Source organism: Benincasa hispida, chromosome 6 (assembly GCF_027475165.1).
Source record: "Benincasa hispida cultivar pf3 chromosome 6, pf3_genome.v1.1, whole genome shotgun sequence".
Taxonomy (NCBI): Eukaryota; Viridiplantae; Streptophyta; class Magnoliopsida; order Cucurbitales; family Cucurbitaceae; genus Benincasa; species Benincasa hispida.
In genome coordinates, this window is record NC_143483.1 from 41,995,627 (window position 1) to 42,011,237 (window position 15,611).

A 15,611-nucleotide genomic window follows, 5' to 3' on the forward strand; every position below is an offset into this window, starting at 1 on the left:
TCAAAGAATTTCATTTTTTTTATTTATCGAGTAACTCCACATTTCTCATCTTTCTTTACTTTTTACATTTTATAGAGAAATTTCATTTTACAATTTTATATCCCAACCACAAATTTACTAATTTTAACATATTAATTGCTGACCTTCAATTACATCTCACAAGCCAAATCAATCATTAAAAGTATAATATTTTGGAACCTAAAAACTAAATAAAAATATGGCCCGGAGATTTAGGGATCAAAAGGTTATTTCTTAGGAAAAAAATTCAAAATTTGGAAATCAAATCGACCTTCAAAGTTAAGGTCTAAAAGCGAAAACTTCTCAAATTTAGGGCCATAATTGATATTCATTCGGAATGTTATTATTATTATTATTTTGGTATAATTTTACCTTTAACCTAATAATCACAAAAATGATAAAAGTTCCAAGCTTTGCCTTGAGAAAGGTTGGTGGCGCCAAAGCAACGACCACCGGCGGGTCCCCACCGCGTTAAAATTCCTAACGGAAACCGTTTTTTTCTTCTTTATAATTATATCAATTAATTAATTAGTTAATTTTTTCTTGTTTACCTTCGCCCATCAATTTCGTAATTCATTTCTTACCAATAAATTTCATCATTTTCTAGATTAATTTCGTTGATTTACTTTCACTCTCCGTCCACGGGTGCCTTTCGAAATTCTCCGGCGACGATTTTGCTGTCAGTTTCTGCCTTTCCGACGATTTGTCTTACCTGTTCTGGTTCCTCAAGAGATCGAGGTGATTTTGATTTTCGCTAGCATTTTAATCTTGGGTGATTTGTTGTGTGCAGCGAAAGAGGAGTTTGGAGGAGCTTCAGTTTGTAGGTGAGAATAATCTCTCACTCGCTTTCTAAAATTTGATTTCTGGTTGTTTTTGTGTTTTGCTTGGAAATTCATGAGTGAATCGATTGATAATCTTGGTTGTTGAAATTTTAGGAATTCTGGAAATGCTTTTTGGTTATAAGAGATTGCAACTTTGTCGCAATTGAGGCTTTTTTTTTTCTCTCTCTTTTTTTTCTATTCATTTTTGTAATTGAAAGAGGAAAGTTGCTCATCTGCTTCGTCCTCTTCTTGTGGATCACCGAATGAGGAAAAAGACAGAGTGAAAAGTTTTGATTTAAGACGGTTTGCTAATGGTACTCACCGTCGATTACATTGTTTTTTAGTAAAGAGATTCTGAATGTTTTTGGAGTCGGACGAACTCTGTCTCTCACTTCAGGTTTTCTCTGAGATTTCTTTAACTTTTCCTGCAGAGTGATTGTCATGAACAGTAGGAAAACCAGAGTTTGTCTACTTTATCAAAGGCAACTTGTTACATTCAAATTACAGACCATCCCCACATCTGATTCATCTCTCAGAATATCTTTTGAGAATTCCTTTCCAGTAAATTGTTTCCAATTTCCCCTTCTTCGTTGTACTTTTAACAATTCTTAATCGAGATCAGAATATTATTCTTGTTGGAACTCTCTTTTATTAACCCCTATGTGACTAATTTTTCTGCGTTGCTTTTATCTTTCTCGGATTCTGTTTGGAAATTTTTGAAGAACTCATGGGGATGGCAAATTTCTTCTGCACGTTGGCCCTCATTCCCCGAGAACATCAGTACCTCGAAGTTCTACCATTATAATAATCATACCAAGTTTAACTTCGTGAATACAAACAAATTGTGTTATTTAATTTTCTGTAGAATTGTCTGTAAACTTGGACTTAGGGACAATAGACAGGGTAGGAGTTAGAGTTCATAACCTATATATTTATTTATCGAACCCCAAGATCGATGTCTCATAGATTTTAGAAGAAGTTTTACGTAATTAAGAGATTTTTGGACCTTGTTTCTTTAGATTTGATTTCAACTATTTTTAAAAATTAAATTCAAGTGTGATTTATTATATTGAAATTACTGTCTTTAAGTTTATGATTCCAAGAGAGAGAAAAAAATTAGCTAAAAGTTGGTCAGTCGTAAAGGTGAAGTAGTTAGATAGAACCTTGTTTTTACCCAATTTTTATATCACGGCTGAAAGAGAGAGAGACACACACAGAGATTTTTTATGTTTTGCCAGTTTTGAAGTTGCTGTCATTTCTTCGTGAAAAAGAGTGTGGAAAGAAGAAGATGAGTAGGCACTAGGCAGTAGCGGTTAAGTGAAACCTATGTCCAACCCATCTGACCTTGGCCTTCCCGTGAGAAAACTAATGGGCCGAGAACTATTTTTAGAAGTCTTTTACACTGATCTCCCTCTCAAGTGTTTAGTCTTATCTTACACTCCCACCACTCATGACTCAAGAGACCATAACCCCCCACTTGCCCTGGTCTCCCTCGAGTTCTAAGGGGACCCCTACCCCATAACCGCTAAATCTGGTTTACCACCAAAATCAACCTCCCACGGTAACTGCCTATTCACGCTGTGGCAGTTTTTCGCTGTTTTGCGCTATACCCATTGTATTATAGCAGATGTTCTGTAACGCATTCTTGACCTGCTTGTTATTGCCTGATCTCGTTCAGTTCGGGGTTCTCTTCAAGAGAAAGCACCCATTGCTGTTATTACCAAATTTTTATTCAGCTAGATCTGGGGTCTGTAAAGATGTATGCTTTTCTTTCCTTTTCTTTTTGTTTGTGGGGTTTACTCGATGCTTTCATAATTTATAGCAATCTGTACCGTTTTCACTTTTGGTTGTGCAGCAGTGATAGAAATGATGCAGAGAACTTTCTCCCCTTTTTGCAGTTGGTATTATTCAGATGATTGCGGGATGAGGGAAGAAATCCATGACCGCCCGGATGTGTTCTGATATGAAGATTTTCATCGATGTGGTCTGATTTTGATTGTGTGGATGGATGTATTTGAATCAGATTCAATAAGGAAGCATTCAACAGGGGAGACCCCGAGACTTCCACTGGGTCTGGCTGAGAGAAACAATGTACCCACCACTCGACGTTCTCGGACACGAGAAGTTAGTTCTAGATACAAGTCACCTACTCCCTCAGCCCTTTCCACGCCTCGGCGCTGTCCATCGCCGAATGCCTCAAGAACTGTGCTTGCTTCCTCCCAAATGGTGCAGAAAAGAGCCATATCGGCTGAGAGGAAACGGCCTTCCACACCTCCTTCCCCAACGAGTCCATCAACTCGGGCTCATGACGTATCTGCTGATTTGAAATTGTCTTCAAGAAGGACGGCGGGCAGTCGAATGGCAGAAAGTTTATGGCCTTCGACCATGCGGAGTTTGAGTGTCTCTTTCCAGTCTGACATAATTTCTATTCCTGTCAGTAAGAAGGAAAAACCAGTCCCTGCATCTCCTTCTGATCGAACATTGAGGCCGTCTTCAAATTTTGCTCACAAGCACGTTGAAACGCATATGGTTTCAAGGAAACCTACACCAGAGAGAAAGAGGAGTCCCCTTAAAGGAAAGAATGTTTCTGATCAGTTGGAGAATTCTAAGCCAATTGATAGCTTGCATACCCGGCTTATAGATCAGCAGAGGTGGCCGAGTAGAATTGGTGGGAAGGTATCATTAAATGCATTAAGTCGAAGTGTGGATCTTGCTGATAAAATAATTCGGAGTTCTACTGGACCACTTCCAGGAATTGGGTTATCTTCATTAAGGAGAACTTCGTCTGATTCTATGAACAAACTTTTGCAGAGACCTAATAATGATTCTACGAGGATTCTTCCACCATATGATGGTCTTAGAATGGAAGATGAAACAAATTCAGTTGATGATTGTTCATTGCAGCCATCAGGAATTCCTAGGCTTGCTTCCAATTGCTTACCAGATAGGTTAAAACCAATACCAGTTGTCAGATCTCAGTCTTTGACATTACCTGGATCTCGTCTACCTTCACCCATTAGAACCTCAGTGCCATCAGCCTCTGTTTCTAGAGGATCAAGTCCAATCCGGCCAAGACCATCAACTCCTCCTAGGGGTGTGAGTCCATCTCGAGCCAGGCCAACTAATTCCATTCAATCCAACAGTTCAACTTCGGTGCTCAGTTTCATTGCAGATTTTAAGGGTAAAAAGGGTGCTAATTATATTGAAGATGCTCACCAGCTGCGGCTATTATACAATAGATATATGCAATGGAGATTTTCCAATGCACGAGCAGAGGCTGTACTTGACATGAATAAAGTAAATGCAGAGGTGTGCATCTTATATTTGTAGAATTCAGTAACCTTTTCTTTCTTATCTATCTGATTGAAGTTTTTTGCGTGAGATTTTCCATGGACGTTTTCTTTTGCTCATTTAGCTATGTAACCTATTACATGGTTCTCTTCATCTTTTTGATGTAATGACAGAATATTTTGTCTGTTAAAGATAGAGATTGTGATGCTTGTAATATTTTTGTAGCCCTTAGCTAAACTTGCTTGTTATTTAGAATACAGTATGTATTTTGTTCTTTATTTGAGATTAATTCCCTTTGACCAATTTGGAGGATGCCCAATCATCCTTACATTTGTATGACTTTAAAATTGATGTACTTTCATTCCATGTTCTTATAGGGAGAAGTAAATACCGTTTAACTTGTCAGTGATTAGAATTTTTGTTGGTTCTGCTTTCATACACTCAATCCCGTGTAATACTTTCTTTCTATTCAGCCATTATTTTTTCTCCAGTTGGTTATAGAAAATCTTTATTGAGAAATAGGTTAACTTAGTTTTTAAATTGAAATATCCTGTATGTTATTTTTTTATCTCATGATATTTATTGTGGATCTCCTTGTGAATTGGTGCTTTGTGTCCTATTCTATTTGTCAATGGTGTCATAACTTCCCGGTGGATGACTAGTTAACATTTGTGTCCTTTGCTGGTGGCCCAGAAAATGCTATGTAATGTCTGGAAAGCTATGATACGTATTTGGGATTCAGTAACCAGAAATAGAATTGATCTCCATATGCTGAAGCTAGAGCTTAAGCTGAATAAAATTATGAACGATCAAGTAAGTCCTTTTTTTAACTTATATGCTCTAACAGAGAAAGTGAGCTTTTGATTTGTCCAGAGAATGTCTCACTGTTTAGCATTAAATTTGTTTGTTCCCTCATGGGCAGTACATGTACATAAACACAGCAGCAGAATTTTATATACTGTGATTTATATGAAGATTTTTTTTTTCCTTTTGAAGAAACATAAATTTCATTGATAAAATAAAAACATACAAAAGGGAAGGAAGGGCAACCACCAAGGTTGGATTATTAAAAACTTCTCCACCAAGGGTGAGTAGGGGTGTAGAAATTAAATGGATGCAGCATTTACATCAGGAGACAGCTGTAAAAGGAACCAATTTAATTGAGCTGTCTAAAGATTGGGAAATCCATCCTCTTATATATCCAACTTCTTAATGAAATAGCTTAATTTTGTGGCCACTCTTAATTTGACATTTAAATATTGCTTGCTATATTATGCAGGATAGCTAAATTATTTTATCTTATCATTCTAAAATCGATGATATGTCTCCAAAATTGTCATGGTGGTAGTCGTTGGCTTTGAATACAAATTTAACTCATAGCTTTCTCTTCTTATCTGAGAAGATCACCTGAAGCTTTTGAGTGAACACCCAATTTTTTTAGAACATCGTCGAATGTTTTCCACCTGTCTTTAATTTTATTTAAGGTGATGGAGATACTGCTTTGTGTTTAGAGCTAACAAGAAGAGGAAAATAAAGAGAAACAGGAAGTATAGGATATGGTTTATTTCGATGCTTTTACTTAGGTCAATGTTTTGAAAGCTTTTGGAACTCTTTTTTCGTTCTCGATTCATTCATTCATTGGTTTCAAGGATTGTCTTTTGTAATTTCTTTCATGTTACCTTGTAGGACATCTCCTTTTAAATTCTATTTACCTCTTCTTTTTGTCAAAACATGATGTAAACTATTATAATAATGAAAATCCAGATGTCCTACCTTGATGAGTGGGATTCACTTGAGAGAGACCATATCAATTCGTTGTCAGGTGCATTGTTAGATCTTGAAGCAAGCACTCTTCGAGTTCCAGTAACTGCAGGGGCAACGGTATGTCAGGTTGTAAAAAGTCTTCAAATTTTGATTATTGAATTAGTTTCAGACTCATGGAGTAGACATTTGTACTTGTGCAGGCAGATGTTGAATCATTAAAAGGTGCAATCTGCTCAGCTCTTGACGTGATGCAAGTAATGGCATCCTCCATATGCTCCTTGCTTTCACAGGTGAGGTTTGAACTGACTTTTTCGACGTTGTGAGTGATAATTTATTAAGTTCTTCTCCTGTTCCTTTTACATGTGCGGTAATGAGACATTCTAATATTGGTTCATTATGTTATGAATGAGTCTTCAAAGCCTCACAGATAGCAATTTGGAGGTTGATAATGTCCTGTTCCTTTTATTGTTAGCTTTAACACCTATTTGTGGACGTCAGTGTATCGAGCTTTTTGTAATTATCATATACGAGCTTATCCTTTTGAATTGGATTCTGTTTCAACTTAGCTAGAGTTTGAACTCTTTTTGTTGGGCTGGTTTTTGATGCCCTTATATGTTCTTTTATTTTGCTTCATGAAAGCTTGATTTTTTTTTCTTTAAAAAAAATGGGAACTCCCTTGAGATTCATTTGACAAATTGAGGCAACTTAGAATATAAGGTTTTGACGAACTCCCTTGTGTTGAGCCTCTTGTTAGGGGTGGGGTCCAAACTAAATTGGAAAAAACTTCAAAATCCCAACCAAACTAACCAAGTTTTAGTGTAAGCCATAAATATTGATATGTTCAGTTTCATAAAAGGTTCAAATCCTATTTTAGTTCTTGATCTCTTAAATTTGTTCAATTCAAGTCTCTAAACTGTCAAATTGTCCTTTTGATACAAGAACTTCACACTTGTTCTATTTTAATTCCTAGACTTTCATAATCCATTTTAGTCTCTAGACAACTTAAAAACTAACTATTTTGGTTATTGCTGCTATTTTTCCATTTAATTTCCACTTTGTACAAGACTTGTCTCAAACCAATGTGGTTTGAATTCACAAGTTATGCCATTAATTTATTAAAAAAAAATAAAAACAGGGACAAAGTGACTATCTTTTGAAAGTTGGGGACTAAAATAGATACTTTTAATAAGATTTTTTAAGCTCTGAAGCATTTTAATAGTTCATGGCCCAAAACGGAACAGATTGAAAGTTTATTTGAAAATTAAAAATAGCTGGTTGGTCTAGTTTTGATTTATTGTGGTTGGTTTTGGTTGTTAGTTTGGGGCATCAGTTTTAATTTTATTTTAAATTGATAAGTTGTCTAGTCTCACAATTGGCTAAAATCCTGCCCAAGCCGGTCCATGGCACCCTTACCTCAAATGTTGTTTCAACATTTGCTACACATGCACACACCATATCTTTAGGTATCACCATATGTTTGACATCAAGAAAAGCTTCATTTTAGTCATTTCAGTCATCTAATGAATTACTTAAGTTGATGTCCTTTGCTGAGTTAACTATGCTCTCTTGCAGATTGAGTTAGTTTATTCCTTTATGGTCCTTAGATTTGAGCACATTTCTGCACAGATTAAGTTCTGCTGTCAGTTTGAAATACATGTCTGAGACTCGATTTTCTAACAATATTTTTTATGTGTTGTAGGTGGAGAGTATGAATGGGTTGGTTTCGGAACTCGCGGTCGTAGCTTCACGAGAGAAAGCAATGTTAGATGAATGTGAATCATTGCTGGCCTCAACAACAGCAATGCAGGTGAGAACATTACTTTCCTGCTCTTAGAATTAGGAAAGCCAATTTATCCCACAAATCTTTCTTGAAGTTACTGCACAAGCTACGTAAAACATTCTGTTAGTCCTGTAGATTGTTTGAGGATTTGAAAATTTTAATCTAAATCATAATTTTGCATGAGATTAGGAACTCGTGATGATATTAACGTATGGTATCACACTGGATAAAAAGTTTCCTCTTTGAAAGTTGATTGTTTTTGGCAGGTGTTTTAGAAACTATTTTTAGATATCTGATTTATGAATATAGAGTCATAGCCATGCTTGATGGCTAGTTGCTTCTCTTAATTTTGTTTTAGTTGATGAGAGGCAAGAAAATGGAAATTTTTTCTGTCACCCTGTTTTCAAATGATTTATTCACAATTTTTGTAGATTTTTTCTTGAATTTAAATTAATGAATGAAAATATTTAAGCTCCGTTTGGTAACCATTCCGTTTTTTATTTTTAGTTATTAAAAATTAAGTCAATTTCTTTCCTATATCCTACAGTAATTTGCATCTTTATTAATTACAATTGTTGAATTCTTAGCCAAATTCTAAAAACAAAAACAAATTTTTAAAAGCTACTTTTTTTAGTTTTTAAATTTTGACTTGATTTTTTAAATCATTGGTAAAACTAGATAATAAAGGAAGAAATTTGGAGATGGGAGTGATGTCGATGTAAACAGATTTGTTTGAAAGCCAAAGTTAGACTTGACTGTTTACTGAAAATGAGTCCAATAACAAATGTGTTGTATGGCACAATTAATCTCAAAAACATTTTTAAAGAAATTGAAAGTGTCTAAAAGTAACTTTTTGATAACTTGTAAAAGTAATTATTATTATGCGTTTTAATTTTCTATTTAGAAGGTATCCAACTGTAAAAATTTGTCAGATAAGCTAGCTAACAACCAAGGGCTGTTTGGGAATGTCAGGAAAACAGTTTTCCACCTTCTGAACTGAAATTGAATGGAAACAATTTTAAGATACTATTCCTCAATTCTCTTAATAAATATCCTATGTTTTAGAATAGTTCAAGCTGTTTTTACTTCTAAAATCATGAAATTATGAACAATACGTCGAAAATATCCTTGAATGGTTTATTTGTTTAGCAAATAGAGTTGGTTGAGTGAACGGTAGTTTTAGTCATGAAATTATGAACCATACTTGAACATGATTTGTTCTATTGTTGTACAATAGTGTCCTTGAATTCTAAAGCACACAATATTCTTTAACGACCATACCTGAAAATGATCTGCTCTACAGTTGTACAACAGTGCCCTTGAGTTCTAAAGCAACCAAAATTCCTTACTTTTCATGGACGATCCAAAATTTGTTCTTGAAAGCTTCTTTGAGATTGAAACCAGAGAACTGTTATTTCACTTAGATAGCAAATGACCAAATTTTTTCTTAAACTGGTTCTCGATACTGCCTTTTTGACAATGGTGTATATTTGATTTTGATGTGTTGTTTGGTGTGTGTTTATTGAAACAGGTAGAAGAGTACAGTCTTAGGACACATCTCATACAAATGAAACAAGCTTTGGAAAACACAGCTCTCAACCTTCTTCCCCATCGGTATAACTACTGCACCACCTTCATAACCTCTCACCAACCAAGCTAACAACTATATACTACCTTCCTCCTTTTTCTCTCCTCATCACTTCTCCAAAATGCCACTTGTATTTGCTTCTCCATCTTAAATGTAAATTTGATTATTTATTTATTTTATTTTATATATATATACAGCATATATATTTGGAAAGAAAATGCAGGTCATTCCAAAAGCAGCACCCAAAAATAGTGTTACAAAGAAAATGAAAGTGAAGGTGGTGAATTATTCCATTTGTATGAGTTTAGGACATTTTCTTTTTGTTTATCTCTCTCTTTTTCCTTTTCTTTTTATTTAGTTTTGAGAGCAAGTCTCGTTGTCAATAGATACTCGAATGAAGTTCATGATAATTCGGTCGAGAAATGAAAATAATGAGATGTAAATGTATGGTAGATTTTAGCAACACAGTGAGGTTGGGAAGCTTTGGAAATTGCCTTTTTATTTGATTTCATTCAATTGGAAGATTGGTAACAAAAACAAGTCCCTACTCCTTTGACACCAATCTTCCTTTGTTAGGGATTTAGAAATTATATGAAGAGGAAACAATGTTGTCATTTTCATTGAACTCAAACTTTGTAGTATTTGTACATTAAGTTAGTTTTGATTCCTTATTGGAGTTACAATAATACTAAAATAGTATATGATCAAAAGTGAGCCTTTTAACTCAATGATAATTAGTATAACTTTATCAAAGGTTGAAGGTTCAAGTACTAATTGTATATGATTTTAACAAACGTGATAGTGTGATGTTACTTCTCTTTAAATTAACATTTATTTTTCTTGAAAAGGATCAGAGCAACTCAACCTAGAAAGAAATAAATGAATTCTAAAAAACTTGCAGATAGGAATGCTTAATTGAACCCTTCATTAAGGTCAAATTACAACAGTAGTTCTTGAACTTTTTGTGTCAATTCGATCCACGAACTTTCAAAAGTATCTAATAGGACTTTAATTATCAATTAAGTGTCCAATAGGCTCGTGAGATATTCAAACTTTTTAAATAATAATTGATTTATTAGATATAAATTTAAATTTGATATCTACAACCATAGGGGCATTTGGGGCAAAGCATGAATTATTATAGTCATATGTTATTATAATTGGGTTATAATAGTTTGTGTTAGTGGTGTAGATTATTTTAGTTTGGATTATAACAATATGTGTTTGAGGTGTAAATTATTTTAGTTTGAGAAGAAAATAATAAACACTACGCCAAAAAATAAAGAAATGATGAAACACGTTGCTAAAAGCTAAGAAACGTCACTAAAAGTATTAGCAACACAGTGGTGCATCACTGTGAATGTCATGGTAGTCACATAGTCGAAAGTTTTAATGACATACTCACTACACAACAAAAAATGTGACTTTTACTAATGCAAACGCATTATTAAAAGTGTACTTTAAGCAACATATGTTTTGTTGCCATTTGTGTTATACAGTGACATTGAAAATTCATCTCCATAAAAGTTAAGTTATTGAGTTAAGTTATTGTAACATATAAGATTGTTACTAAATGTGGATCAATGGTCATTGCAAGTATCTTTTGCAATATATGTAAATGTCAGTAAAAGATTTCATTAGTTAAAAAAATAATATTTAATTTAATATATAAACCTGTCATCACTAGTACAAAACTAGACTATAATGTCAGTCGAAAACCAACATTATAAGGGCACCGATTGACATCGAAGAAGGTTGACTAAAAAATATTTATATCGATATAATAAAAGCAATAAGATATTTGTATACACAACTTTCAATAAACATGACAATAACCAATTCACTTCAACAAAATTAATATAACTATTCATTCCTCAAGCTATATTCCAACTTACAAAGATAAACAAAATTGGTAATTATGATAAGTACAAGACTCTAAAATCTTAAAATTACTTGTTGACCCTAAATAATTGTCTTTTTGAACTTAAATACTTCGTGAAGTCCCATCGTCGGTTTCACTACGCCTAGCTTTTTCCTTATGAAGTCGTCGACATCACCACATCCAACTTGAACTCAAGCAAGCAACCTGAACCTCTAATTCTTTAACCTTTTGGTAACTTACTTCATAGCTAGAATATTTTGTTCTTTAGTCCCCAAAAGAAGAAAAACACTATTTAGAACTAATGGGTAAACGAAACCAAATTATTACTTTAAAGATCAATATTAAAGAAGGAAGCATAGTCAATATTCTCAAAGAAGGAAGCATAATCATCAACGGAGAGAACTTTTATGTAAAAGTAGAGAAAAAAAATCATCATATGAAATTCAATCAGCTTTGAGAGGTAATATTGGACTCAAGTTAATCACATATATACACCTAAGGGCTTACTTGAAACAAAAAATACTTCAAATTGTAATAATCTTTCTAACAAATAGAATCAATGAGTCATTTTACATTTGACAGTAAAGTACAACACAACCATTAGAGAAACCAAACAAAGAGAACTTTGTTGAGTGAATTTTTAATGAAGAGTTCTTAGAGGAGGAAGGAGAAAATGGTGCAAGTGTAACAAAATGACAGAGGTAGAGAAAAGGTTGAGTAATATATCCCTTCTCTTCTAAGAACAAAAATAGGCACATCGCAAAATAACACACAAACATGAAATGCAAATCGTAAATAACACACAAACGTGAAATGCATTTCTATCGTAAGTAATACACAAACGTGAAATATCATCTTATAAGAAAACCAAGCCTCATGCTAATATGTTTTAGTGCAAAAAATTACATACATTACATAACTACAGAGATTGCAAAACTTACTTGTTAGAAAACTTTTCAATCCGCACTTGAACAATAGAATTGGAGACTATTTTGAAAGCATAAATTTGCAAAATCTGCAAAGAACAACGGAAACAAAGGCAACATTCAACATAATACACAAAGAAGTGAGTCCAATGCAAAGAAAACGATAGATGTTCACGCATACAAGCAATAAACCAAATTATTGTTCAATGAGAACAAAATACAAGCATACAAATACTCAAATATATTTTCTCCTATTAACTAATCAGCAACGGAAGGATTTAGTCAAGAAAAATATGGAATTACTTGTCAAGGATATAATCCCGAGCATTATGTAATGTCTTAAACACATTTAACAATAAGAGAACCAATTCATACGATCATTCACTCGACCATTAGTTGAACAAGCACAATGATATATCATTCACTCATTTCTATTTTGCTCCCCATGGTTGCTGCAAAATTTGGGATGGTAAATGAAACAATATCACATGATTTATAACGTCTTGTACATCAGTTTGTTGGCCCCTCCCACTCAAGTCTAAAATTTGTTTAGCATATACACACGTATATCTAGATAATCATCGCTAACTTAATCAGAACACCCAGAATTCAAATAATAAAATAGTAGCATTTTGGTCATCCACAACTCACAAGAATCAACCAAACACAATCAAATAATATAACAAGACATTTGTACATCCACTGGGAGAGATGGATGCAAGATGCATCCATAAGGCATACAAGAAAGAAGAGAAAAGAGAGATTTGATTATATCTCCTCAACACAAAATTTCATTATATTTATACATACAATTCAATTTGAATTTCATTTGAGCATATCGATTGGCATCAGCTTTTTCTGGACTATCCACGACAATGTTGAAAATTGCATAGGATTAGTTGCTCAAAAGATCCATTTTAAAAGTCCAAAATGATAAATGATCCAGTTTTTGAAAAAAAAAATGTCTAATGCCCCTTCGCTGATGTTATGACCATGTGATGTTACCTTATTGCCCTTCTTTTTTCTTTTTCCTCTTTTTCTCTGTTGTAAGAAATCTTCCTCTACATGTTCTTCTTCTTCGGCTACTTCTTCTTTGTACGTCTTCTTTTTCTCCAACACGACGAGTTCACACGAGCAGCTTCGATGCGACCAACTCCAATGAGCAAGAGACGAGAGAGAAGATTGATTTTACAAGTGAGGAAACAAAAAGAGAGCGAGACGAGCTAGTGATTTGTGAGTAAATGAAGAGAGAGCGAGACGAGCGAGAGTGAGACTACTTTTTCCGATGCGAGCGAGTATATTTTGGTAATTTCACCTGAATTTGACGTCAACAAAGGGTCATTCGACATTTTTTTTTCAAAAATCGTATCATTTCACATTTTTTTGTCTAATTTTTGGGTCATCCATCCAGCAGACCCAAATTACATATGAACCCAGTGGAGAACAATTGGAACATTTTAGCTCGAAATTGCAAACATAAGAATTCAAAATTGAATCTTAAAAGAAACCAAAAATAAGAAGCATACCTTAATAGAGTCAACAATAGAGTATTTAAAACGTGGTAAAGAAAGCCAGTGACTTAAGGAAGCATACCTTAATAGAGTCAACAATAAGTCTGAAGTGACTTAAGGAGGAAGAACAGGAAAAGAGAAATCAAGGCGGAAAGGGAGTAGTGGATGAAGGAAGCATCAAATAGAATGAGGAATGTTCGGAAGAAAGCATAACTTGAAAGCAGCAGTGGAGCAACCCCATTCGTGGGTAACGTTGTTTGGAAAAACTCAGACTCAAAGAGAGATAGACTTATCCGTAATGAATCGGCAGTAGCACGCGCCGGTCGATGACTGGAAGCGGAGGCGCGAGTGACTCCAACGACCCATGGCGAGCATCATCTCGTACAGGCTGTGCGACATCTGGCTGCAGATGGATGGAATTGAAAGTGAGAGATATATAAACAGAAGAGTGGGAGAGAGAGAAATACGTTGGACTCACCTTCAACGACAGTGATTAACAACGGCTGTTGACTCAATGGCGGCAGTGTGACGAACCGCTGCAGGTGAACAATGGCAGACCCTTGACGGAGATGGTGAGTGGCGCGTCTTTAGTGTCTTGAAAAGCAGATGGGAAATGAATGAGGAGTGGGTTTATAATTTATTTTATTTTCTTTTTTTAATAAAGAGGAGGAAGGGATTGAAACTAAAAAAAACTAAAAAAAGGGATTGAAAAGCAGAGATTGAAAAATTGTTTTAATAAAGAGGAGGAAGGGATTGAAAAGCAGAGAGAAAGGGATTGAAACTAAAAAAAACTAAGGGGGAGTTTGGAGGGTTGATTTGGTTATAATAGTTGGTGTTTATTATAGTCTTGTGGTTGAGGTGCAGATTATTTTAGTCTATGTTATAATAGTTTGTGTTTGGAGTACAGATTATTATAGTTTGTGTTATAATAGTCTGTGTTTGGTCTGCAGGTTATAATAATCTGTGTTTGAGGTGCAGATTTTTATAATAGTCAGTTATAATAGTATGTAAATTAACTGCATGTGATCTTAATATATATCACAATTGATTCTATTTTCCTTATATCGAAGGGAAAAAAAATTAATAAAACATCATATTTTCACGAACCTAAATAAAATTGTTTGTTCCACCAATTTGTATAAAATGTGTTGAATGTTGCATTGTCCTCATTCCACCAATTTTAACCTTGTTTGACATATCAAACTCCATGAGCATGCAACAAGTACAATTCCATTCTCTTCAAAGGATATTAATCATTACCCAACACATTAATGTATGTAGTGATAGAGAAATTTCACAAACAGCAAAAAAAAAAAAAAAAAAAAATCACATTCATGTCCATGAAATAGTACGAAGTGAAACATAAAAAATATTATTAAGTACTAGCCATAATTTAGATATGTCCAAATTAAACATGGAAAAGCAGATGATGAAAATAGTTGGTCAGGCGTTGTCTAGAAGAAGAAGCTCGCAATACTCCAATTTCATATCGGCTGGAACAGACAAAAAACTCTCCGTATTATGCACATTGTGGAATATGATATTCATAAGCTTCACCTTCTGTTAGGTTTGCAGTTCTAAAATATCATTAAGTTCATTCACAATCTTGGCACGTAGCTCAATCTCTGTTGCACGCTACTCTACCGGTCATTTAGCAATGGGCTTCAGTTGGTCATTTGTAAAGTTCATTGCATTCCTAAAAACCTCAACCAACTCAGACTAATATCCAGAACGCTTTCTCTTACTACTTCTTAATGAATTGCCTTCTTTGGAACCAAAACTAGTTGGGGTTCTATGAAACTCATCCTGTGACAGGTCATGCTCCTATGAATCGCCAGTAGGAACACCTTTATGCATATGCCCTGACACATTTGAGGCCATGTCACCAGGTGTTTTTGCCCTATCTCCAGTTGTCCGGTCCTTGACAAAGACGTAGGCTAAGTCATCAAAATATAAGAATGACTTGTTCATGAGCCCTTTGTTGGAGTTTGTGCCCTAAAGTCTCGTATCTTGTAGTTTGTAACAACTTA

The 15,611-nt window shown here is 34.4% G+C and overlaps 1 protein-coding gene and 1 long non-coding RNA gene across 13 annotated transcripts; one reads left to right on the forward strand and one right to left on the reverse strand.

Moving 5' to 3' along the window:
• Nucleotides 1-411: 411 nt before the first annotated feature.
• QWRF8 (QWRF motif protein (DUF566)) lies at nucleotides 412-9,589 on the forward strand. Of its 11 annotated transcripts, none has more exons than XM_039034127.2 (7): nucleotides 412-842; nucleotides 2,738-4,148; nucleotides 4,824-4,943; nucleotides 5,895-6,011; nucleotides 6,095-6,184; nucleotides 7,594-7,701; nucleotides 9,206-9,589. In XM_039034127.2, the coding sequence occupies exons 2-7, from the start codon at nucleotides 2,844-2,846 to the stop codon at nucleotides 9,332-9,334; spliced, it is 1,869 nt and encodes a 622-aa protein (XP_038890055.1). In that variant the 5' UTR covers nucleotides 412-842; nucleotides 2,738-2,843; the 3' UTR covers nucleotides 9,335-9,589. The 11 variants fall into 11 exon arrangements, with proteins under 11 accessions (XP_038890055.1, XP_090171084.1, XP_090171080.1 ...); XM_090314958.1 differs by having other exon boundaries at nucleotides 445-842; nucleotides 2,698-4,148; nucleotides 5,895-6,020; XM_090314954.1 differs by having other exon boundaries at nucleotides 564-842; nucleotides 5,895-6,020.
• A 1,454-nt stretch (nucleotides 9,590-11,043) lies between these two features.
• Nucleotides 11,044-14,225, reverse strand: LOC120079759 (uncharacterized). 2 transcript variants are annotated; one of them, XR_016530303.1, is made up of 4 exons: nucleotides 14,060-14,200; nucleotides 13,664-13,984; nucleotides 12,086-12,159; nucleotides 11,044-11,406 (listed from the first exon to the last, which is right to left on the reverse strand). It is a non-coding gene; the product is annotated as an uncharacterized LOC120079759 (long non-coding RNA). The 2 variants fall into 2 exon arrangements; XR_016530304.1 differs by lacking the exons at nucleotides 11,044-11,406; nucleotides 12,086-12,159 and adding an exon at nucleotides 12,818-13,385 and having other exon boundaries at nucleotides 14,060-14,225.
• Between the last annotated feature and the right edge of the window lie 1,386 nt (nucleotides 14,226-15,611).